The sequence below is a fragment of the Vombatus ursinus genome, unplaced genomic scaffold (genome assembly GCF_900497805.2).
Source record: "Vombatus ursinus unplaced genomic scaffold, bare-nosed wombat genome assembly UNPS02014893.1, whole genome shotgun sequence".
Classification (NCBI taxonomy): Eukaryota; Metazoa; Chordata; class Mammalia; order Diprotodontia; family Vombatidae; genus Vombatus; species Vombatus ursinus.
The window spans coordinates 59,916-83,767 of NW_020954671.1; the positions used below are offsets into that span (position 1 = coordinate 59,916).

General features: G+C 37.5%; 1 protein-coding gene across 3 annotated transcripts in view; it reads left to right on the forward strand.

Annotated features, from left to right (window-relative positions):
- The window catches only part of FBXO34 (F-box protein 34), a 41,987-nt gene extending 34,852 nt beyond the window's left edge, over positions 1-7,135 (forward strand). Inside the window, exon 5 of one of the 3 annotated variants that reach the window (XR_003567394.1) lies at positions 1,648-1,684. Coding sequence is in view for 1 of the 3 variants with exons in the window: in XM_027842902.1 (XP_027698703.1) it covers positions 4,314-6,221 (1,908 nt within the window). In the remaining 2 variants the exon portion in view is untranslated. The other 2 variants (XR_003567393.1, XM_027842902.1) reach the window with 2 other exon arrangements.
- The last annotated feature ends 16,717 nt before the right edge of the window (positions 7,136-23,852 follow it).

A 23,852-nucleotide genomic window follows, 5' to 3' on the forward strand; every position in this document is an offset into this window, starting at 1 on the left:
AGACCTCAAATTATGCAATAAGGCAGTAATCATCGAAGCAGTTTAGTATTAGTTAAAAAAAAAAAATGGAAAAGTAGATCACTGGAACACACTACATAGGGTGAATTGAAATCTGTTGAACTCAACAACCAGATGTTTGATAAACCTGAGAATATGAAGTACTTGGAGCAAACTCCTTCTGTGACAGTGTTGCAGAATACAATATTAATATCCCACTCTGAATTTTAGGCATGTCTAACAGGAATAAATTTTTATTTAATTTAACATTAACCTAATATCCAAGCCACTTTTGGCTTAAACTGGCACATAGGTGTACAGGAAAGTAGCTAATAGTATAAAGTCTTTTCAGGAAAATCATTCTTTTAAATTGCCTCACTAGTTCCAAGAGATTGAATTCCCAGTTTTCTGCTTTCCTTATAATTTTGGTTGCATTGATTTTGTTTGTGCAAAAAATTTGTTAATTTTATATAATCAGAATTACATTTTATATTTTGTAATGCACTCTATATGTTCTTTGGTCCTAAGTTCTTCCCTTACCCATGAATCTGACAGATGAACTATTCTATGCTCTCTTAATGTGTCTATGATACCACTTTTTATGTGTAACTCGTGTACCCATTTTGACTTTATCTTGATATATGGTGTGAGATGTTAGTCTGTGCCCTAGTTTCTGCCATACTCTTCCAGTTTTCCCAACAAGTTTTACCAAATAATGAGTTTTTGTTCCAAAAGCTTAGATCTTTGGGTTTATCATATGCTAGATTACTATGATTATTTACTATAATGTAATTTGTACCTAATCTATTCCACTGATCCACTACTCTATTTCTTTTTTTTTTCTTTTTAATTTTTAAAAAAAATTTGTTTTTAATTTTCAGCATTCACTTCTTTATGATTTTGAATTCTAAATTTTCTCCCCCTCCTCCACTCCCCCCTTCCCCACACAGCAGGCACGCAGTCTGATATAGGCCATATACATACAGTTACATTAAACATATTTCCACATTAGTCATGTTGTAAAGAAGAATTAGAACCAAAAGGAAAAACTACGACAAAGAAGAAACAAACAAAAAAACCCCACTACTCTTATTTTTTGGCCACTACCAGATTGTTTTTTTAATAATTACCACTCTGTAATACAATTTGAGATCTGGTACTGCTAGACCACCTTCTTTCACATTTCCTTTGATATCCTTGAGCTTTTTGTTTTTCCAGATGAATTTTGTTATTTTCTTTCTATCTCTGTAAAACAATTTTTTGATCATTTGATTGGCATGGCACTGAATAAATAGATTAATATAGGTAGAATTGTCATTTTTATCATATTGGGTTGGTCTGCCCATGAGCAATTAATATTTTTCCAATTGCTTAGATTTGACTTTATTTATGTGAAAAGTGTTTTATAGTTGTGTTGATATCATTCCTGGGTTTGTCTTGGCAGGTAGACTCCCAAATATTTTATATTGTGTAATCCTGACTAGTTCTATGATATTTGAATTGTTTCTTTCTGGTTGCTTGCAGTATTTTCTCCTTGACATGCTACTTCTGGAATTTGGCTACAATATTCCTTGGAGTTTTCATTTTGGAATCTCTTTCAGGAGGTGATTGGTGGATTCTTTCAGTGACTATTTTACCTTCTGGTTCTAGGATAACAGGCCAGTTTTCCTTGATACTTCCTTGAAAGAATTATCTCTTCTGGATGTATTTTCCAGGTCAGTTTTTCCAGTGAGGTATTTTACATTTTCCCCTATTTTTTCATTCTTTTAATTTTGTTTGATTGATTCTTGATGTCTCATAGAGTCATTAGCTTCCCACTTGCCCAATTCTAATTTTTAAGGAATTGTTTTTTTCATTGAGCTTTTCTACCTCTTTTTTCCATTTGACCATTTCTACTTTTTAAGGAGTTGCTTTCTTCAGTGAATTTTTTCCCCCTTTTAGCCAGTTGTATTTTTTAAGTAGTTGTTTTCTTCAGTCAATTTGTCCTTTTCCAAGCTGTTGATTCCCTCTTGTATAACTCTCACTTCCCAATTTTTCTTCTACCTCTATTAATTGATTTTGAAAATTTTTTTTGAGCTCTTTCAAAAAGGCTTTTTATGCTTGAGACTAATTCATATTTCCCTTTAAGGCTTCCCATGAGGCATTGTCCTCTTCTGAGTTTGTGTTTGGATCTTCCATGTTGCCATAGTAGCTTTCTGTGGTCAGGGCTCTTTTCTGTTTTTTGCTCATTTTAAAGTCTGTTTTGTGACTGTTAAAGTTGAGCTGGGGGGGACATGTGGCACTGTCCCAAGCTTCTTGCACTGGGAGTCAGGGGCCTGGTCACTGGCTTTCTGTGCCAGGGCCTCTGGGGCTTGTGGCTTGCCCACTGTGCTAAGGTTTCCTGACCTAGTCATGCCTGTTGTGCTGGGGTTCCGGGGTTGGCAGTTTGCTTTCTGTGCTGGGGCTGGGCTGGAGGCCTCACAGCTGGAGGCCTACTGTGCTGCTGGCTTGCCTGGACGCCATCTGCACAGGGCTGTTCTCCCCTTTTACTACCCAAGTGAGACAGACCTTTCGTGAAGTCCTCCTAAGTTATCTTGGGTTAGAAAATTGTTTCACTTTGTCCATTTTTTTGAGAATCTGTTGCTCCAGAATCTGTTTAGAGGCTTGATTTAACATTTCTGAGGGAAACTGGGGATAGCTCAGGCAGCTTCTTGGCTCCTCCCCCAATATGAAACTTGATGTGGTAACTCAGGTCTGACTCAGACTAGCGTGAGTATCTCAGGTTTGATATTAGAGCGAAATACTTGTGGAACATCTGACAAAAGTTGTTGGTGACAAAGGAGGTTTACTTAGCCATAGTAAGTGAAGGATATTCAGAGCAGGGAAAGATTGTTTAACAAGGATATAGTATTGACTGAGCAGAGTATAGCTTTTCTATACTATTCTTGGTCTTGTTCTTCCCCTGGTCAAAAGCATAAGGAAGTGGTCATATGGCTACTCATGCTCTGCCTTTTGTACTGAGGACGTCAGGAAGTTAGGTGAAGTGTCTGAGCCTTTAAGTCCCTTGCGCCAGTTGTGTTGAGGATGGTTTCAATACTTTTCAGGAAAAAACTAGTTTAAGGTAAGGTCTTAGTATATTATTTCTACACATCTGGGAATAGAAGATGAAATTTATTGCTTTTATAAAGCTGTTGCAACAGTATAGGCTCAGTGCAAAACAGTATATAGATGTAGTGAATTATTACATGAGGGAATAAAATCAGTGTTTCTTAAAGCCAAAGGTGCAGGTGAGAATGAGAAATACTAACAGGTTTCAATCTGAGCCATCTGCTTAGCATCAAGTACTGTTCTAGCTGTATATATACAGTATATGTTGAGCAGATATTGAAAAGAAAGGGGCAACTTTTGTCATTTATGCAGATGTTTGGTATGTATTTATGTCCCCAGATATTTTAAAAAGTATAGATTCTGTCATATCCTCTCTACATTGGCTCTCTTTCATATTTGTTTTATAATAAACACTCCTTGCATCTAAAATATACATTCCTTTTTCCCTCATCTGGTGGGTAAATGTTTTATTCAGCTGAGATCTGAGTCTCATTTGGTGTTTTTGTGAAAGTCAGACTTAGCTGAAAACAAGCTCATTCTGGAAGCCCGGGTTTCTTTGGTATTTAAAACTTATTGACATATTTTTGTTTGAACATCACCTTCATCAATATCTACCTCCCTTCTCCCCTACCCAGTGAGCCATCCCTTTGTAATAAAAATAAAAAAGAACAAAAGCAGTTCAACAAAACTAACCATCAAGCAATTCTGATATTGTGCATTTTCCCTGCTCGTTTACTTATCTCTTCTCAAGAACAAAACCGGGCCATGATAATCATTTTCTTTTATATTATTTTGGTCATTTGTGTGTATTTTCTGATTCTGATAACTTCACCCTGTATAAGTTAACGTAAGTCTTCTCATGTTGGTCTGGCTTCTTCATATTGATCGTTTCTTATAACACAGTGATTACATTACATTCACATACAAATGCAGGTTATTCTTAATTTACTTTCTTGACTTCTGGTTCTAGAAAGAAATCATTTCACTAATCATACATTTCTTTCCTGTAGGGCATCTGGCATAAGTGTAAAGCCATATCATAAACTGCAGAAGAAAGATTGACCTTTGGACATTGGTGATGAAACTCTAAGGACTCATTTGAGCTGCTAAAGGCATATATAAATGAAGAAAAATTTACAACTACACAAGATTTAAGTGTCCTTCCTTCACCACGGGTCATTAAAGTACCTTCTAGAACAGATCCTTTGGGGATTACATCATCAAATATTATGTGTAATATGAGTGGAAAAGGTCCTGCCGAAAGCTTCAGTGTTAAAGATAAGAATAATACACCATCCATGGCAATCCAACAAGTAGAAGAAGAAGAACAGCTGTGTATCTGGGCTGTCGTGAAACCTGGTAATACTAAGGAGAAAATTGCCTTCTTTGCAGCTCATCAGTGCAGCAACAGGACAGGCTCAATGAAAATTAAAAGCACTTGGGATATTGATGGAAGAGCTACCAAGCGAAGGAAGAAATCAGTGGATCTTAAAAAAGTCAAGATACAGTTAGAAAAGATGAAAGAAAGCAATATTAGATCCTACCAGCCTGAGCCTTTTGCTTGTGATATTGAGCATTGTTCTTTGCATTATATGAGTGACAGTGGAAATGGATTCTATCCAGGAAGGCCTGCATCAGTCATTGAAATGGTTGCTTTTCTAGAGCAGAGGGCAAGTACTTTGCTGGCTACGTGTACCAAAAACTGTATAAACTCTTCTGCTGCTCTGAGATTTGCTAGGCAGTCTAAAGAGGTGCCCCCAGCATCTGATCTGTTCTGTGACCTGGAAGCCTGTGAGGAGTCTCCCCCTAGAGGAAACTCCAGGGGTAGCAAACCCCAGGGTGAAACCGTGCATGTGCTTGACATGGTGGCCAGGCTGGAGTCAGAGTGCCTAAAACATCAGAGGGAACGTGAAATGGGGGGAGGCCTTTCTAGAAATAACAGCTTCCGGAGGCATGTGGGCCGGGTGTTGCTGGCAAATGGAACTCGGCAGGATGAGAGCGAAGCAGAGAAAGGATTGCCTGAGGTCCCAGATACTCAGGCAAATCCTGCTATTGCTGTGACTAGAGATCATGCCTCTGTGAGAGCTGATCACTGTTCTTCTCTACAGGGAACCCAGTCTCGGGAATGTGCCTCCCCGGCTTCATTGCCAACAGACATGGATTTCCATATGGACAATGTGGCATTAGAGCCAAGTCAACAGACTGCTGTGAAAACAAGGAGTAGGTGTGATGTGGAAATGACCGAAGAACTCAGTGGGTCATCCTTTCTTCCTCTCACCTGTTCCCAACCTACAGAATTACCCTCAGATGCTATGCAAAACAAAGGTATAACTATTGATTGTATGAGTAAGAAGATTGTGCCATTTCCTAGCCAGAATCCTGATCAAAGAGTGAGAGAGTCTGTGTGCATTAGTATTTCTGTGTCCCAGGCAGAGAAAAACCAGGATTCTAGTATAAGCCTTTGTGAAGATCCACTCCCAGGGATGCTATTCTTTCTTCAGCCTAATCAACCTGAAAAAAATTGTTCCAGGTTAAGTGAAAGCACAAGAGATTCTCCAAGATCCCTCCCAAATGAGGATTCTTGTGAAGATGATACACAACTTAGGGGGAAAAGTGTTTCAGTAGTAGAGCCCTTTGCACTGACTGACGCTGCTATGGAAAGTACTATGGGGAATGCATTACAGGCTCTAGAAGGTTCCTGCTTGAAGAAGCAGGTGTCTCATGATTTTCTGGAGACTAGGTTTAAAATTCAACAGCTGCTGGAGCCTCCGCAGTACATGGCCTTCTTGCCCCATCATATAATGGTGAAAATCTTCAGGTTTCTTCCAACAAAGAGTTTGGTAGCTCTTAAATGCACTTGCTGCTATTTTAAATTCATCATTGAATACTATAACATCAGGCCAGCAGATTCTCGCTGGGTCCGAGATCCACGCTATAAAGAAGATCCCTGTAAGAAGTGCAAAAAAAAGTATGTTAAAGGGGATGTGTCACTCTGCCGGTGGCATCCAAAGCCCTACTGTCAAGCCTTGCCATATGGCCCTGGATACTGGATGTGCTGTCACCGGTCTCAGAAAGGTGTCCCTGGCTGTAAGCTGGGTCTTCATGACAATCATTGGGTTCCTGATCTGCGTGGTTAAAGCTGTGGTGTCCATAAGGAAATAAGCTGAAGAGGACTATTGGATCCTGTGTGAGGTTTAACTCTAAAGCAATGAGTGATTTTATTTTAAAACAATTATACAATCATATTTTTTTTTAACCTCGGTGAACTGTGTATTCTAGATGGCCATCCTGTTTTAGAGAGGCCAGTGGGATGAGTGGAGTGATAGAATAAATGGAGAATGTATGAGTTGAAAATGGTTTGAATGGCAGGCACTGATGACAGGAGAAATTTTCCAAATGCAGATTAGTGGGATAAGTATATAGTCTCCCCACTTCGAAGGGGGTGACACTCATTCAGATGTACAAATTCTGGTATGTGGTTTTCAAAGAAATCACTCATCACTGTATGCTTGATTCTCTGAGGTTATTTGTGGTTAGCAAATGAATGTCATGCCCTGTGTTGTTTACAGTGTATATAATTGTTTTGTTTTCACAGGCTGTGAAACCAGAGTGTGGCCTTTACTTGGTAGATGAGCACTTTCAGCTCCTCTGTAAATAGCATTATTGAAAACTGTTGTACATAGTCAACAGCTGGCTGAACAACTTAATCACTACAATGCGGCTTGGAAAGCGTTGCAGCTATAGTTGTGTGCCCAAGTATCTTGTCTCAGATTTGTATATCCTGTATAAAACACGAATGTTTCCTGAATAAAATATGAATGTTTCCAATATAATATATGAATGTTTCTGGGAAGAAACTCTAAATACTGAGGGGTTAGCTTGTTAAAAAATCCCAAGATGATGGCTTAACTGGACAACTTTAAAATTAGACAAGAACAACCCTCTGTTATATTAGTGAAAATCAGTGAATAAAAAGTACTGTATAGTCAAATTATAAAATTGTTTACTTTATCCATATTGTCTGGTTATAATTTTTTAACTTCAATAAAAGATAAATTCTAAATAGGACCTGAGTTTTACGGAGACTTTTTTTCAACATTTTGAATGGGAGGCAGTTGTGGCAAGAAGAAAAAGATTTCCAATTGGGGGGGGGGGGGCTGGGGGAACACTCAATTGAGTCCTAGCTCTGTGATTTAATTTAGCTGTGACTTTGGGCAAGTCATTTTACTGGACCTCAGTTTCCTCATCTGTAAAATTAAGAGTTTTGTATTTCAATATCCTTGGAGATCTAAGAGTTGATTCTAAAAAAATAAGCCCTCCCCTGTTTTTTTATACTGTATGGATGTGAACACAGGCCACATTCTTTTCCCAGATCTGGCTTGTATAAAAACTGAGACCAGACTGTGTTCTGTAATTGGTCTTATTTTTCAGAGTATAATCAGTCCACTTTCATGGGAGTAAACATTCCTAGAAAATGGCACGAAAGTAAAAGATGCATAAGATATATTGAACCTATGGGAAATAGGGAGTTGTTAGATTCTTTTGACTACCAAAAACTTATGCTGGAGATGACCGAAAACACTTTTCTGCATACAGTTCTTTATAACAAAACATTACTTCTGATAATACGCACTTTTCCTAGCAGAAACCATGAAATAACCCATAAAATGCAGGGGAGACCCTGAACTGGACAGGGAAGGACTGAGGCCATGATGTTAGAAGAACCTCGAGGTTAAAAGGAAAAGGAGAGCTTGCCATCTTTAATCTGCCTTTTAGCTCCATGGTTGAACTGTTTCCTGATGAAAAGCACATGCTTGGATTAGACCACCGCCACTGGTTGCCACAGGTCAGTGGACAGCTAGCTGAAGGTAGGGGCTGACCAACAAACTTAGCCACTTTTTCATTTTTTCCAGCTCATCACACACTTGAGAGGTTACTTTGGCATTTTCTGGAGGGATTCAAAAACACTTATGAGTACTTTCCTCTTTATAAACTTGCATTGTGCCTCTCATTTTTTTCTCTACTGTGTATAGGCATGAACGTGCATGGTTGTTGATATGAAAGTGAAAAATAAAGTTACTAATAAAATCATGTGAATGTTTACAGTCATGTGAATGTTTTCTGCTGAAACGTTATATGCCTGTTTTGGTTGGGAAAGATACTAAATTCAGAAGCAAGAGTAGGGAGAGGGAGTAGGTTTGTTACCCTTTAAAACTTAATTTGATGAGTTGTTGGTCATAGATATAGAGCTAAAAAGGGATCTTTGGAGTCAACTAATTTCTTCATTTTGTAGATGAAGAAACAGGCCAGAAAAGATTAAGTGACTTTTCTGAAACCATACACCTTATAAATGGCAGAGCTGGGATTTGAACCCAGGTCCAAATCCAAGACCAATTCTACTGTACCCAGGCTGTCTCCCTTGCTGCAGCTGAATAGTTTGTCAAAGAAACATATTTATTTGCAGCCATGGTATAGGTTATTTCTAAAACCTGTATAATACAAATTTTTCAGTCCACATGTACTTAATAATTACATGATAGTGTTTTAAGGTATACAGATCTTTATTTACAGGCCATCTAATAGAATTGTTTTGAAGGTAGTATCCCCTTTTTATAGGTGAAATTGGACCTTGTAAAGGTTTGTAAGTAGTTGGAAGAGATGGAACTCTCTATTTTTTTAATTTTAACCCAGTCAGTGCACCTTTTATAGTGCCTGGTACTTACTATTCAGGGGTGAGGAGGACCCTGAGGAATATAGACAACTGTCCCTGCCCTTAAGGAGCTTAAATCTTACTGAGGGTATTAATGACACATGAATCATTGTATATAGTACTGACTACAAATGCAGCAGCTCATAGAATGGGAAGATCATTGAGGGACTGTGGTTGTCAAGGCTTCATGGAGAAAAGAAAGTATATATGTTTTAAAAAATTAAATTGAAAAAAAATTAATGTTATTTTTAACCTTTTAAATCCTGTCAGTCCTTCACTTGACATCCAAATACATACTCCTTACTTATGCTGGAGGCAGACATGCTTTTGAGGCAGAGTTACGGATGAGATCAGAATGGTATAATCAAAGCAGAAGAAATAGGCAGTGGAGCACATGAAATATATGGAAGATTTAAGGCTCAATACTATAGGGATTACTCTGGTGTGATGGAAGGAGTCCTGGTTCTTAAATTAGAAGGCATGTGTTCATATCCTGCCTTGACTACATACCCTACTGTCTTTGTTATCTTGGTCAAGTCATTACTTCGTTTATAAAATGGGGATACTCCTTACTCCCTTTTCTGCTACACAGAGCTGTTGCGATAAAGAAATGGAAAACTGTTTCAGATCACAAATGAGAACAAGTAAAAAGACACTCTGTCATGGAGTGCTATGTCAGTTATTACTGTTGTCTTGAATGAATCAAGAGCACACATGCCTCACAGCAGCAGAAATATACATTGGGTAAACCTATTGTCCCCCTAAAATAATATGAGAAGACCCCAGGCTGACTCTTGCAGAATCCACCAATATGCTCTGGGGGCAGCTGGTTAAGAGGCAGCCTCAGCCTTAGAAACATATTTTGTAGACAGTGTGGGAGTCTGATGGCTGAGTAGGAGAAGCTTGAAGGATCTTCCGCTGTTGGGGGACACCAAGCACAGCTGTGCTGACCAGATGCATCCTGGGGTGTGGCACCGGGGAGAAGGAGCTCGCACACACCTGGTGAGTGCAGTAGTGAGGGTGGGGACCCTGTCAGTGGTGGGCACTTGCAAGAGAGCGGAGTACCTGGTTTCAGTTCCAGGGCAGAAAGGACAGCTGTAGTTTGTAGCCAGCTGAGGAACCGCAGGGAGCAAGATCATTGGTGGAACAGTGTGGCTGGGCGGCTTAGGGGTGGAGGGCAGAGCCCAAGGTTGGGCCTAAAGACAGACCTCAGAAAATAACTAAGAAAGACCTGATACTTGGGGACCTGATTCCTCATACCTTGGGACTACAACTTGATTACACTAATAGCTGCTAAAAACAAAATAAAACAAAAATGAGTAAGCAAAGGAGAAAGAACTCAACTGTACATAGTTACTATGGGGATAGAGAAAAATCTGGGTTCATATTCAGAGGAAGATAATGGAGCTTTAAAAAAAGCCACTCTTTTTTTAATGAGAAATGTCAAATGGGCCCAAGGACAAAAAGAGTTCTTGGAAAAACTTTAAAAGGACTTTAAAGATCAAAGAAGAGAGAGGGAAAAAAAATAGAAAAAAAAGCAATCTTAGAAAAACATGAAAAGAAAGTCAACTGTCTTGAAATAGAAAATCAAAAACAAGGAAGAAAAAATTGCTCAAAAACTAGAATTGGGCAAGGGGAAGCTAATAACGTTCTGAGACACCAAGAAATCATAAAATCAAAATAATGAAAAAATAGAAAAGAAAGTGAAACATATCAGAAAAACAACCGATGTGGAGAACAGGTTGAGCAGAAATAATATAAGAATAGTTGGAATACCTGAAAATTACAAAAAAAAGGATTTTGCTACAATATTATTACAAGAAATTACCAAGGAAAATTGCCTTGAAGGTCTAAAACAAGGAGGCAAAGCAGAGATAGAAAAAAATCCACCAATCACCATCTGAAGGAGATCCTAGGAACTTATAGAAACTTATAGGAAAACTTAGCCAAGTTTCAAAGCTCCCAGGTTAAGGACAAAACATTGCAAGCAACAAGGAAAAAAAATAATTTAAATATGGAGCTACAATGAGGATTACGTAAGACCTAACTTACTACATTGAAGGACTGTAGATCTTGAAATATAATATTTCATAGAGCAAAAAAGCTGGGGTTATGATCAAGGGTAACATCCCTGAAAGTTAAGTATAATCCTGAATGAAAAAATATATGTTTAATGAATTGTATGCCTTTCAGGTTTTAATGACAAAACCCCCAGAACTTAAGTGAAAATTCAACATACGAACATCCTGGAGAAATAAAGGTAAAAAAAATTAAAGACCAACTATAAGGGATTCAGTAAGGCCAAATTGTTTACTTCCTTTATGTGAAAATATTAACAGTACTCTTACTATCATTATTTAGATAGTTTGAAAGAAAGGCTTGGGCTGAGCTGAGTATGGTGGGGTGCTTCTAAAAACTGTAGGGAGAGATAGAAAAGAGTAATCATACAAAGGAGACAAAAGGAAAAATTGATAACAAAAGAAGCTAGAAGGGGGAGGGCAGGTAGTGCTGGAAACCTTACTGTCATTGGGAATGGGTTGAAGAGGGAACAACACATATCTAGAAGGACCCAAAAGTCTAAATTCAGAAAGAAGAGGGCAAGGAGAGAGGGGGGGTGGGGGAGTCTAAGGGAGATACTTGGAGGGGTGGGTAGGTTAAGGAATAGGAGGGCAATGTAGTGGGTAGAAGTAAAGCAGAGGAGTGAGGAGAGATAGGGCAAATAGGGTGAGAAGGATAGTGAGGAAAAATAGGAAGGAGGAAAATACATAAGTAACTGTAGAATGTGAATGGGATGAATTTATCCATAAAATAAGTGGAAAATAGATTAAAATTTTGAATTCAACAATATGTTGCTTTCAGGAAACATAGAAATGAGAGATACACACAAAGATAAAAATAAAGGGCAGGAGTAGAATTTATTATGTAAAATAAGCAGAGATGGTAATCATGATTTCAGTTAAAGAAAAGTGAAAAATAGAGAAACTGCACTATGTGTCAGCAATATTATTCAATATTGTTTTAGACCATTTAAAATACCTAGACAGTATAAAATACCTGAGTGTATACTTAGCAAAACAGACAGAGGAACTATGTGAATATAAACATAAAACACTTTTTATACAAATAAACTGAGATCTAAATAATTGAAGCAATAGTTATTGTTCATGAATAGGTAAAGCCAAAATAATTTTGCCTAACTAACCTATTCAATGTTATCCCAATTAAATTACTAAAAAATTTTACTGATTTAGAAAAAATAATAAAATTACTTTGGAAGAAAAAAAGGTCAGAAACTTCAAATAAACCAGGAAAAAAAGATGAAGGAAGTAGATTCAGCAGTATCAGACTTTAAACTATATTATAAGGGAGATTGTTGAAGTATAAAAAGGATAATTTGAATTATTTTAAATTAAAATTTTCTTGCATAAATAAAACCTATGTAGCCAAGAATAGAAGGAATGCAGAAAATTGGGAAAAAACGTTCATAGACAATCTCAGATAGGATGTGATTGAGTTAGAATATTGCTGTGGTGTAGGAAATGATGAGCTGGTTGGTTTAGAAAAACATGGAAAGACTTGGACTTATGAAGGAAGATACTATCCACCTTCAGAGAAACAGATGACAGGTGAAAATATGCATAGTACAGTCTTACATATATGTGTATGAGTATATATGTATACATATGTGTATGTTTATAGATATATGTGTGTCTATGTAGCCATGCTTAATTTTAGCCTTCTTTAGGGTTGAGGAGGAGAGAGGGGAAAAAAGTGCACAGCAGAGAACAAAAGAAAATCAACAGCAAAGAAAAGCTGGGCATTTTCAAAAACAATGTGTATTATTTATTATATAGGTTTTCTTGAAATGGACATTTATTGTTTTATACTGAATCCTCTTATGGTCTGCTGTGTGCATAGCAATGGTTTTTTTTTTCTTTTCTCATTTTGTATTGAAGTTTAAAGAAACTTATTAAAAAATTTTTAAAATAAAAACCCATTAGATCCTTTTGCTATCAGTACAACACACCAGATACATATCTGGACTCCTCCTAGAGAAAAATAAGACTTCCCCACAATCCTTGTTAAAATTCTGGTGCTATTAAACCAAGAAAAGCCCTCTAGGAACTTTATAAACCAGCCCTGGATGGGCAACTTGCTGTTAGTTTAGAGCAGGGATCCATGGGGCCAATGAATTTTTTTTTATTTGTAAAATTTTTTTATTTTAAACTTAAATGCAAAATAAGAAAAAAAATAAACTAAGATAATACAAAATAAGAAAAAAAAGCATTGCCATGTGCAAGCAGAATGTGAGAGAGGATTTAAATTATACAGCAATAAATTCTCATTTCAAGAAAGCCTATATATAGAACCCACTCTTTGAAAAAAATTACTGGGAAAACTGGAAAAAAGTATGGCAGAAACTAGGCATAGACCAAGATCTTACACCATATACCAAAATAAAGTCAAAATGGGTTTATGATTTAGATATAAAGGCTGATACTATAAGCAAACTGGGAGAACAAGGAATAGTTTACCTATCAGCTCTATGGAGAACAGAAGAATTCAAGACCAAACAGGAGATAGAGAACATTACGAAAAGCAAAATGGATAACTGATTACGTTAAATTGAAAAGTTTTTGCACAAACAAAGCCAATGCAACTAAGATTAGAAGGAAAGTAGAAAATTGGGAAAGAATTTTTACAGCCAGACTCTCTGATAAGGGCCTCATTTCTAAAATATATAGAGAATTAAGTAACATCTATAAGAATACAAGTCATTCCCCAATTGATAAATGGTCAAAGGATATGAAGAAAGCCTATATAATAAATACTATGTGTTATGTTAAGTGCCATTCTTTGCTTCTTTTAAGTTTTCTTTTGCTCTCTGCTGTGCACTTTTTACTTTGTTCTTTTTTCTCCCTTCTTCCCCCTCCCAGGCTACAATTAAATGCAGATATAGTTATTTATAGATATACATGTATATACACATGCACAGAAATACATATAGATATACATATATGTGCATGTATACACATACATCTATACACATAAAGATATACACATAAGCACACATACACCTGTCCATACATAGACTTGTACATACATTTACTTAGATATTGATAACCGTAGTCATATAAAGACACATACATTCATATGCATCTATGGAAGACCATACTATACTTAATTATCTTCTGTTTCTCTGAGGGTAGATAACCTCTTCCTTCATAAGTCCAAATCTTTCCATATTTTTCCAAGTCCACTAACTTGTCTTTGCTACACCACAGTAATACTCCCACCTTATACTATCTAGTTGTTTAAAATAGTCCAAAACAACATTGATAAATAATGGCTGACACATAGTGTAGTTTCCCTATTTTTCTCATTTGATTAAATCTGTTTTAGCCTTAACTTTGTCAAAGATCATGATTATCATCCCTGCTTCTTTTTCCTTAACTTCTACTCCTGATCTTTATTTTATGTTCGTGCATATCTCTTATTTCCTATTCCTTGAGACTCCTCTACTTTACTTCTACTAACTACCTTGGACTCCTATATTACTTAACCTTCCCTTCTCGCTCCATTCCCATAAATCTAAACACCCTTCTATACTCCCCTTTAACCTATTCCGTCACCCTTTCCTTTGAAGATTCCTCCCTTATTCTCTCTCCTCTCCCTATTCCCTTAGCATTTTATTTCTTTCTGAATTTAGAAGACTTTTATACTTTTCCATATATATATGTATTGTTCCTCGTGAACCCATTTCTGATGAAAGGAGGTTTCCAAAACTACCAGCCCTCGTCTCCCATCTAATTCCTCTGTGTTGGTTCTCCCTCTCGCACCTCACCTCATTTGTATAATTACTCTTTTTAGCTGTTCCTAAATGGTTTTACTTTTTTAAATCATGTCATACTCAGGTCTACCCCAGTTTTTCTTATGAGCTACCTAGTTACTAATAACAATCTTAGACATACATTTTATACATACATAAAAGGTAAACAGTCTGTCCTTTCCTTATTGAGTCCCTTGTAATTAGTCTTTGGCATGTACCTTATTTTTCTCTTGGCTCTTGAATATCAAATCTTACATTAGGTGCAGGTTTGTTTGTTTTTTTAACAAAATCCTGAAAGTCTGACAGTTCAATAAATGTCTTTTTTTTTTCTTCATTTAGAATTATGCTTAGCTTTGCTGGGTATGATATTTTTGGTCGGAAGCCCAGTTCTTTTGCTCTTTGATATGTAGTGTTCCAAGACCTGCAGTCTTTTAATGTCACCACTGCTAGGGTCTTGTGTGATTCTAATTATGGTACTGCCATATTTAAATTTTTTTTCTTGTTTATAATATTCTATCCTTGAGCTGGGGGTCTTGGAATTTGACTATAATTTTCCTGTGGATTTTCCTCATAAGATCTCTTTCAGGTGGTAATCAATGGATTTTTTCTATTCTACTTTCCCTTCTTGTTATAATGCTTCAGGACAATATTATTGTACATATGTGTATGTGTATATATATGTATATCTATATCTATATGTCTGAGTTTAATCGTAGCCTGGTTGGGGGGGGGAGAAGGAGGAAAAAAGAACAAGGAAAAAAGTGCACAGCAGAGAGCAAAAGAAAACTTAAAAGGAAGCAAAGAAAGGTACAGCTCTCAGTATCTTTATTTTTTATATTATCATATCAAGATTCTTTTTTTGATCCTAGCTTTCAGGTAGTCCAATTATTCTTATGTTTTCTCTTCTTGATCTGTTCTCCAGATCAGTTGTTTTTCTTATGACATGTTTCACAATCTCTTCTATTTTTTCATTCTTTATATTTTGTTTTATTATTTCTTGATCTCTTATAACTTTGCTAGCTTCCCCTTGCTCAATTCTGATTTTCAAGGTATCATTTTCTTCCTTAAGATTCTGGATTTTCTTTCCTAATTGGTTGACTTTTCATAATCTTCTGTTTTTCGTGGATTGTTTTTGTTTGTTTTGTTTTGTTTTGTTTTAGTTTTTCCTTTGGTTTTTAAAGTCTTTTTTAAAGTTTTTCTATAAATTCTTTTTGGTCAGGTGACCATTTGATGTTACTCTTTGGTGCAGAAGAGGGTTTCTTTGCTTCAGTTTCCTCATCTGAAGATGAACCTAGTCTTTTCTATTCCTTTTTTTTTTCCCCCTCTTTAGGCAATTGGGGTGAAGCGACTTTCCCAGAGTCACACAGCTACTAAGTATCAAGTGTTTGGTCTGAGGTCGCATTTGAACTCGGGTCCTCCTGACTTCAGAGCCGGTTCTCTATCCACTGCGCCACCCAGCTGCCCAGTCTTCTGTATTCCCATAGTAATTCTCTTTGGTTGGATTCTTTCTCCTTTGCCTGTTCATTTATTATTATTATTATTATTATTATTATTATTATTAGCAGCTTAGTTTTTGTAGTCACCTCTAGCCCTGGATTATGGGGGATGGTACCTCTGACCTCAGATTCTCCTTCAGTTCTCCCCTCTGGCCTGGAACTGAAACCAAGACCTCCAGCCTCTTGTAAGTGCCTACAGCCAGCAGCATCCTGCCCCACTGCTTCTGCACTCACTGGTTCCTTCTTAGCCCTGGCCAAGCATCTCTGCACTGCAACTGGGTCTGGCATTCCTTGTCAGCCGACAATCCCTTTATCTTCCCAGCCCAGATGCCGAACTCACCTCACTGTTCCTGTGGCTGGGGCCAAGGCAGCCTCCCAACCCAGCTAACCCCAGGGCTTGCCACTTGTTGTTTAAGTGGTCCTATGCTGGAAGTGTTTACTCTTCACAGGGACCAAACCTTGTTCTGGCATTTTTCTTCAGATCTTCTCTGATTGTTCCAGAAGGACCTCTGTTCTGCCCCTACTGTTATTATTTTTTACTGCTGTATGTTCACCAGAGGTGCTCTTATTATCTTGTTTGTGGGGGAAATCTGGAGAGCTTGGATTTTTCAGACCTACTCTGCCATCTTCCCAGAATCTTCTCCCTATGAATTTTTATGGGGAAAATGCTATCTTTATTTTCAGTATCCTTGAACAAATTTTAGCTTTTCCTTCAATTATGAAGGTAGGATGAAATTTCTGCTGTCTTTCCCCTTGTTTCTAGCCGTAGTGGTGTTTTAAAAATTTGCTAAATGCCTGAAAAAGCAACTAAATCTCTTATTAAATTGGCTTTTTTCCCTTCCTTACAGATTATTTTTTCCACCACATTAAATACCCAGCAAGGGCTGCTCTGGTTTTTACTTGGAATGTATTGGGAGAGTTTTGAAAGTGCAAAGGGAATCTTAAAGGTGTTAAATAAAAATTGGCTGGTTAGTTCTTGAGTTCAAAAGCAGTCATTGACTATAAGGTGAGAGTTCTTTGAAAAAATGACTGAACTCTTGACAGTGGAGAACATAAAGGATCATAAAAGGGTGTTCCTTTTTTACCATCTAATTTCCATTTAGAATTAACTCTTGAGCTATTAACATCTGTGTGTCTCAGGTCATATAAAGGATGTTGTACTCACGTATCTCTCATATGACAGTGCTTTCAAGGCTGCTCCTGATTAATGCTGCAAGTTATCTGGACCTTCAAGACCTGGACTGCATGTCTTTCTAGACATGAACAAGGAAGAGCCAGAGGTATATGCATTTGCTGCCCCAGAAAATTTCCTTTCCTTGTGTTTCCTTTGAAGTTGAACTTTACTTTGGTTTTAAATTTTCTCCCCATTATTCTGCCCTCTCTCTTGAATTCCCCTCTTCCTGTGTTCACATGAAACACTGTTGAATTTAATGTATTTTTTATACCAAATTCTGTATGTTCAACCCTCCTTTGTCCAGTTCAGATAAGTGAGATTCTTGTGATGCTGATTCCCTTTGCCCTTTCTTCCATATGGTATACAATCCGCATGCACCCTAATTATGAGAAATAGTAAGTTTGTCCCCCTTCTGCTTCATTTTTTTCTTCTAGTATATTCCTTTTCATCTCCTTTGCTTTATTCTTAAGAGCATTAAGACAAAATAAAGCCACCCCCAAACCCTGTGTTTGTCTCATTTAACTTTCTGGGTGACTCCTGAAGATAACAGGATTCTAAAGGGACACTGACATCTTCTCCCCTATTTGAATGTAAACACTTCATTACAATTTGGCCTCTTTTAAATTTCTCAGATACTTATCCTCCTATATTTGCATTTTCAAGTTTCTTTTGAAATCTGGTCTTTTCATTAAACGTTCCATTAAAAGTCCATTTATTTTTCCTTGAAGGATTATACTCAGCCTTTCAGGGTACGTTACTCTTGGTTATAAAACTTTCTTTTTGGCCTTATGGAATATGAAAGGATTAAAAAGTTTTCTCTCCTTTATAGTAGTTGCTGGCAAGTAATATATGATCCTAACTGTGGTTCTTTAGTAACTGAACTTGGTTTCTAGCTGACCCAGAAGCTCTGGATTTGGGTATGGTTTTGTTTTGTTTTGTTTTTCTCTATTAAGATTTGGTAGGTTGCATTTTCTCAATCTGTTTGGAGTTCCCTGCATCCTTTCCTGCTACTCCACCATCTTGCCCCCCCCCAATCTATTATTTCTTTCTGCTGGAGTCACTGAGTTCTGTTCATCTTCATTCTGATTTTTAGACTCCACTGCTTGAGTAAAGCTTTGCCCCTTTTGTTTGAAGCTATTCTCCTTCCCATTTTTTCCCTCAAGAGCTCTTATTTCATTTTTTTGATCTTTGTTTTGAGATGTTCCTGTAGCCCATGTGTCTAAAGTATCTCTTTTTTTATTTGTTTGTTTGTTTGTTTTCCGGAGGCTCAGGTCATGTGTCTCTTGACACAGGGCACTGTTTAATCCTGAACTCAATTTCTTGACTTCCACCCCTACCCAGGGGACTAGTCTCAGGTGTGCTTTCAGGTTTAAAGTCTCCCAGAATTTCCACTCCACTGGAGCAAGAAGTGTATAAGCTTCTGGTGCCCCTAGAATCATAGTGCTGTCTGGTTTTTCTTTTCTTTTTTTTTAAAATAATAATTTACTTTTAGTTTTCAACATTCACTTCTATAAGATTTTGAGTTCCATATTTTCTCCCCCCTCCTCCCCTCCCCCCACTCCATGATGGTGTGCAATCTGATACAGGCTCTACTTATACATTCATATTAAACATATCTTCACATTAATCATGTCACATTAAACATGATTAATTAGAACCAATGGGAGGAACCATGAGAAAGAAGAAACAAACAAACAAAAAAAGAGAGCAAATAGTATGCTTTGATCTCTGGCTTCTGTTTTCTTATAGGGAGCTAGGTGGCACAGTGGGTAAAGACTGGACCTGGAGTCAAAAAGACCCAAGCTCAAATTCAGTCTCAGACATTTACCATCTGTGCAACCCTGGGCAAGTCACTTAACCTCAGTTTGTTTCCTCACAATAGCACCTAACTTCTTAGTAGATTGCTGCATTATTTATTTATGTGTGTGTGTGTGTGTGTATACATACATACATATATATGTGTGTGTGTGTATATCATAATAGCACCTATTTAGTTGTATTAAATAATATTTGTTAAGTGTTTAGCACAGTGCCTGGCATATATTAAGTACTTAATAAATCCTTTCTTCCTCCTTCCTCCGTTGTTGTCAGGATCCATCTAATGCCCCCAGTTTCCTCACTGTCTTCTTGTGAAGTTGTAGTCTTGGCCTAGCTGAAGACACTTTCTGGTGCTTTTCTTTGGATTTTTTGATCGTTATTCAATCCAGTGCTCATTTTAGAGGTTAACTGGATTATATGTGGGAGAATGAGGCTCCTCTCCCAACTTTCATATTGCCATTTTAACTGAAAGTCAGCAAACCAGTTTTCATGTGATGTTTGGGGGGGCAGATAACTGAGGGAAGAGCTCTTCAGGAGTCATTACCTATGCCAGCTCTTAGAGCAATCTCTATACTAGTTCTTAGGGCTAGGGCAAAATGGAGACCCTTGGAGTTGCCCATGATAACCCGTGTAGTTGATACCAAACAATACCAGGCCCCAGGCAGGAAGGGTGAGTTATATATTTCCTAATTATGGAAATGAGAGGCCAAGGTATTTTATGACACCAGTTCCTCTTACAGCAGTCCCATGTAACAAAGTTGTCTTGCTGATCACTGCATCTATCAACGTGGTGGACCAAGTCACCAGTCTTTGGTGGTGGTGTGATTGTTAATGATTTTTGTCTGTTTCTATAGCTGAGCCAGGCAGAACAGTTCACTTTCACCTGAGAATGGAGTCCATTTTACCTCCACCATCCTTCCCTTAAGTGAGGGTCAAGAGATGGGAGATACCTAAGAAAATCTAGGGTCCAACCTTGATTAACCAAGTTCTTGGGTATACAGTAGAAGGGAAGAAATGAGATGACTCCCAGACATAACTACTCAAGCTCCGCAGCACAAGCAGCATCAGTGATAGGCACCAGCAATAACATGCCCTACCTAGGCCACAGAGCACTGCTGGCAGTGTTTATGAATAGATAGGACTTTGCTAGAAATTACAGCTTCCAGTCCCAGCCCTGATGTTCTGCCTCCTCTGTTAGACCAGAAGGGCCCTGCCTAACAGGACCTAACTTAGAAGGGTAGTGTTTTCTCTGGTTCATTAGTAGGTCGGGCCTGATGTGAGGGAGGCACATGCAATCTGACCTTGCATCCATCAGTCTAGCAGCAAAGGCTACCTTAAGGGATTGAGGTCTTGGCAAGACTGACTAGTTGGTTGAGCTGTAAGCCACATTACTGGCATGATAGCCCTGAGAGATCTAGTAGATAAGATCTTCATCTATATTGATTCCTGGGCAGTGAACTAGGGATGAGGACCTGCATAATTAAGAGTATTCCGAGGCAGCTAGGTGGCACAGCGGGATAAAGCACCAGCCCTGGAATCGGGAGGACATGAGTTCAAATCCAGCCTCAGACCAAACACTTCACACTTACTAGCTGTGTGACCCTGGGCAAGTCACTTAACCCCAACTGCCTAAAAAAAAAAGTATTCCCCTTTGGAATCAGGAACAATGGAGGAACTTTACCCACGCCTCCTTGTGTGTCGAATTGTAAGGCATGTAGACATTCATCAGACATCATAATGCTCTGCTGAACTGAACAACCAGGTCCTGCCTGCCCTAACAGGAATGACAAGAAGCTGAGTAATGGGTCCACTGCCAATCTGGACACGAAGGGCCAGGATCCTACTAACAGCTAATTCTGCCCAATGGCTGCTTGGGTTAATTGCAACATCTGCCTATATTTTGTGTGGTTCTCTGGCTGCCTTTGACTAGTAAGTTAGCCCACTTCTCCCATCTCAGGGTAATAGGTTTGTCCCTAGTAAACATCACCTTTGTCATCATGCCCTTACTAGGATTGGGCCTCCAACCTCCCACAAACTGTGTGTGTGAATCAGCATCAAACCCAGGAAGAGTTTCTTCTGTTTGGTTTCAGGAAGACTTAACAGGAAGGACATATTTTTAGCTACCCCTCCCCAGCCCTTCCTAATTGTGCACATGTGGAACTGCCCAGGTCTCAAGGCCCATGCACCTTCCATAGCTTACGTCTTCCACAATTGTTCTGACAATGCCTTCTCATAAAGTGCTTTGGAGCTCTGTCCTTTTCTTAGCTAGATCATTATGTACAGTTAACTCTTAAATTACTGTAGAGTTTATCAAGTTTCATTCTAATCCTTACTGCCCATAATATCTCAATAGAAAAAAAAATTAGTCAGGACTTGAAAAAGGACAAATACCTAGGTAGAATGCTATTTAGATTTATTGCAGTAATACAATATAAGTTTAGAAAACATTTGTGCTTAGTTGTAATTAGTTTGGAAGTTGCAAAGTAAATGGTAATTTCTATATTATTACATTGCAAAGAGCTTTCAGACTTATTTGAGTTTTTCAGCAAAAAAGTAATTTAGTGTTCTTTTCTCATAATCACCCAAAATGAACCAGTCAATCACACTCGATATTGACACTCCATTTTTATTCCCTGTTAACTTACACATGTGCAAAACATTTTAAAAATTATATATTCTATTACAAAAAAATTTCTCAAACACAGCCCATTTCAAACAACCTTTTTGGTGTCTGTGGATTTTACTACATTGTTTCAATAAATGATTTTAAAATGGAAAACATGACACATACCAAGTTCTATGGCTTTTCATTTTAAAAAATACCAGCTTCGATTTTTAATAAACTGTTTACAAATTTTTTTTTTTTGCACCTCATAAGACAAGATTTAAAGAAGCAGAAAGAAGGGTGGGAAAAAAACCCCAGTGGTTAAAATGTGTATGTAAGAGAATGCTTATGTGATGGGTCAATGCAAAATAATGAGAAAAAAAAAATCTCCGAAGTGAGAGCCTAACAAGCAAGTGTTCAGTGAACACCAAAGGATCATCTATAACTACATAAAGTGCTTCTAGTTAACAGTAATAACAAAAACCCCTCTGTTTTTAAAGTTTTGCTGATTGCTCTGAGTAAGGATATAATATAAATCAGTTTCCTTATCTCATTCATGGCCTCATTATAGACTCAATTGAGAGTACCATGATTACTGACTATTGGTTAAACAATGTATTCAACTAGAGTCAACTTCCTTTCCAAACTCCACCAATTAGCTGATCCTCCACTCTGGTCCTAACTAGCCGTCCCTTTTGTCTGAAAGCTTTTTGACTCCCATCTAACAAGATTTAAATGTCTTTGGTTTTTTTGTTTTGTTTTTAAGTCTACCATTGTCATTTTCTATGAAAAAAAAAAAAGTAGACCCAAAATCATGAAGTTCTGACATAAACCAAAGGTGGATAAACCCGCTATATAAAAACACCCAGAGCTCCCTAGCATGAACAGTCTCCAAAGGTCACTGAGACTGATCTCCTAGACAGAAGTGAATTATAGCACACCCTGGGTTTTTCTACCAAGTGGTAATTACATTGACATTAGGAAAACAATCATGCATCTCATCCTCTTGTTTGGAGGCGAAGTACCACTATATATATATATATATATATCCCCCCCCTTACCCCCCGAAAGAACGGAAATGGGAAGAGCAAGCCTCAGAATTAATTCTCTGAGGCATCTTGGCCTAACCACACCAGAAAAACAAAAAAGACAATGATGTCAGGTATTTCCATGGGAATTTTTTTTTCCTTGTGTATTAAAAATCTTAAAACTACATACACATTTGTGAATAAAGGCTTTTCCTCACCAGTCTCCTTGACAGATTGTCATGGAGAGAATGACAAGACAAATCTCACTGGAAAAAAAAAAATCTCTTGTTCAGAGAATATTTTTTATTTGCTTTCTCCATGATGGAGAAAAAAAAGTCTCAGTGTTCTGAAGGACAAACTTTGAATTTCTGAAGTCTCACTGAGCAAAGATAGCATCTTCAAAGCAATAAAGATTTCTAAGAAACTGACAAGTGGGATGGCTCTCCTTGGGAGCACTTGCCATCGAATTATATCACTGAAAAATGAATCTTGCAGTGGAAGAAACCACCAGAGTGACCACCTAATTAAGGGGCCTTTTAGCTAGTGCACAAATTAGGCAGACCCACTACTAACAGAAAACGAACTTGGGTTTCAAAACACACAGTAGCGAGGCCAGCAGGAATTGAATTCGTAGCTAGCCAATTGAGCTTAAACAACTATGTATAAAAGAAAATAGATTTTTAAAAATCTAGAACATTATTGCAAGTGTCTACTATCTCTTCTGTCTGTGGCTATGGGTCCTAAAGAAAATAAATCCAGTGTTTCTTTGGTGTGTGGGTAGTAAAAGAAAGATGACAACCAAGTGCTGTTACATAAAATTTCAGATAATCTGAAAAAGCAGCACAAATGAACTCATTTCAATTAAAAAAAAAAAAAAGGTAACCCATGATAACCAAACTCTAAAAGCAATCAATACTCTAAATTAACACACTGGCTCTTTGTACAAAATATGTGGGCACAAAAACTAGCAATTATGTTAAAAATGTTTAAGTTGTGAGTTTTCACCAATAAAGAATGACTTAAAAATATGTGCGAATATAGTCATTTCCCTACATATTAATGAGAAGATAACAGAACTTTCTGTTATTACTTTTTAAAACTAGAGTT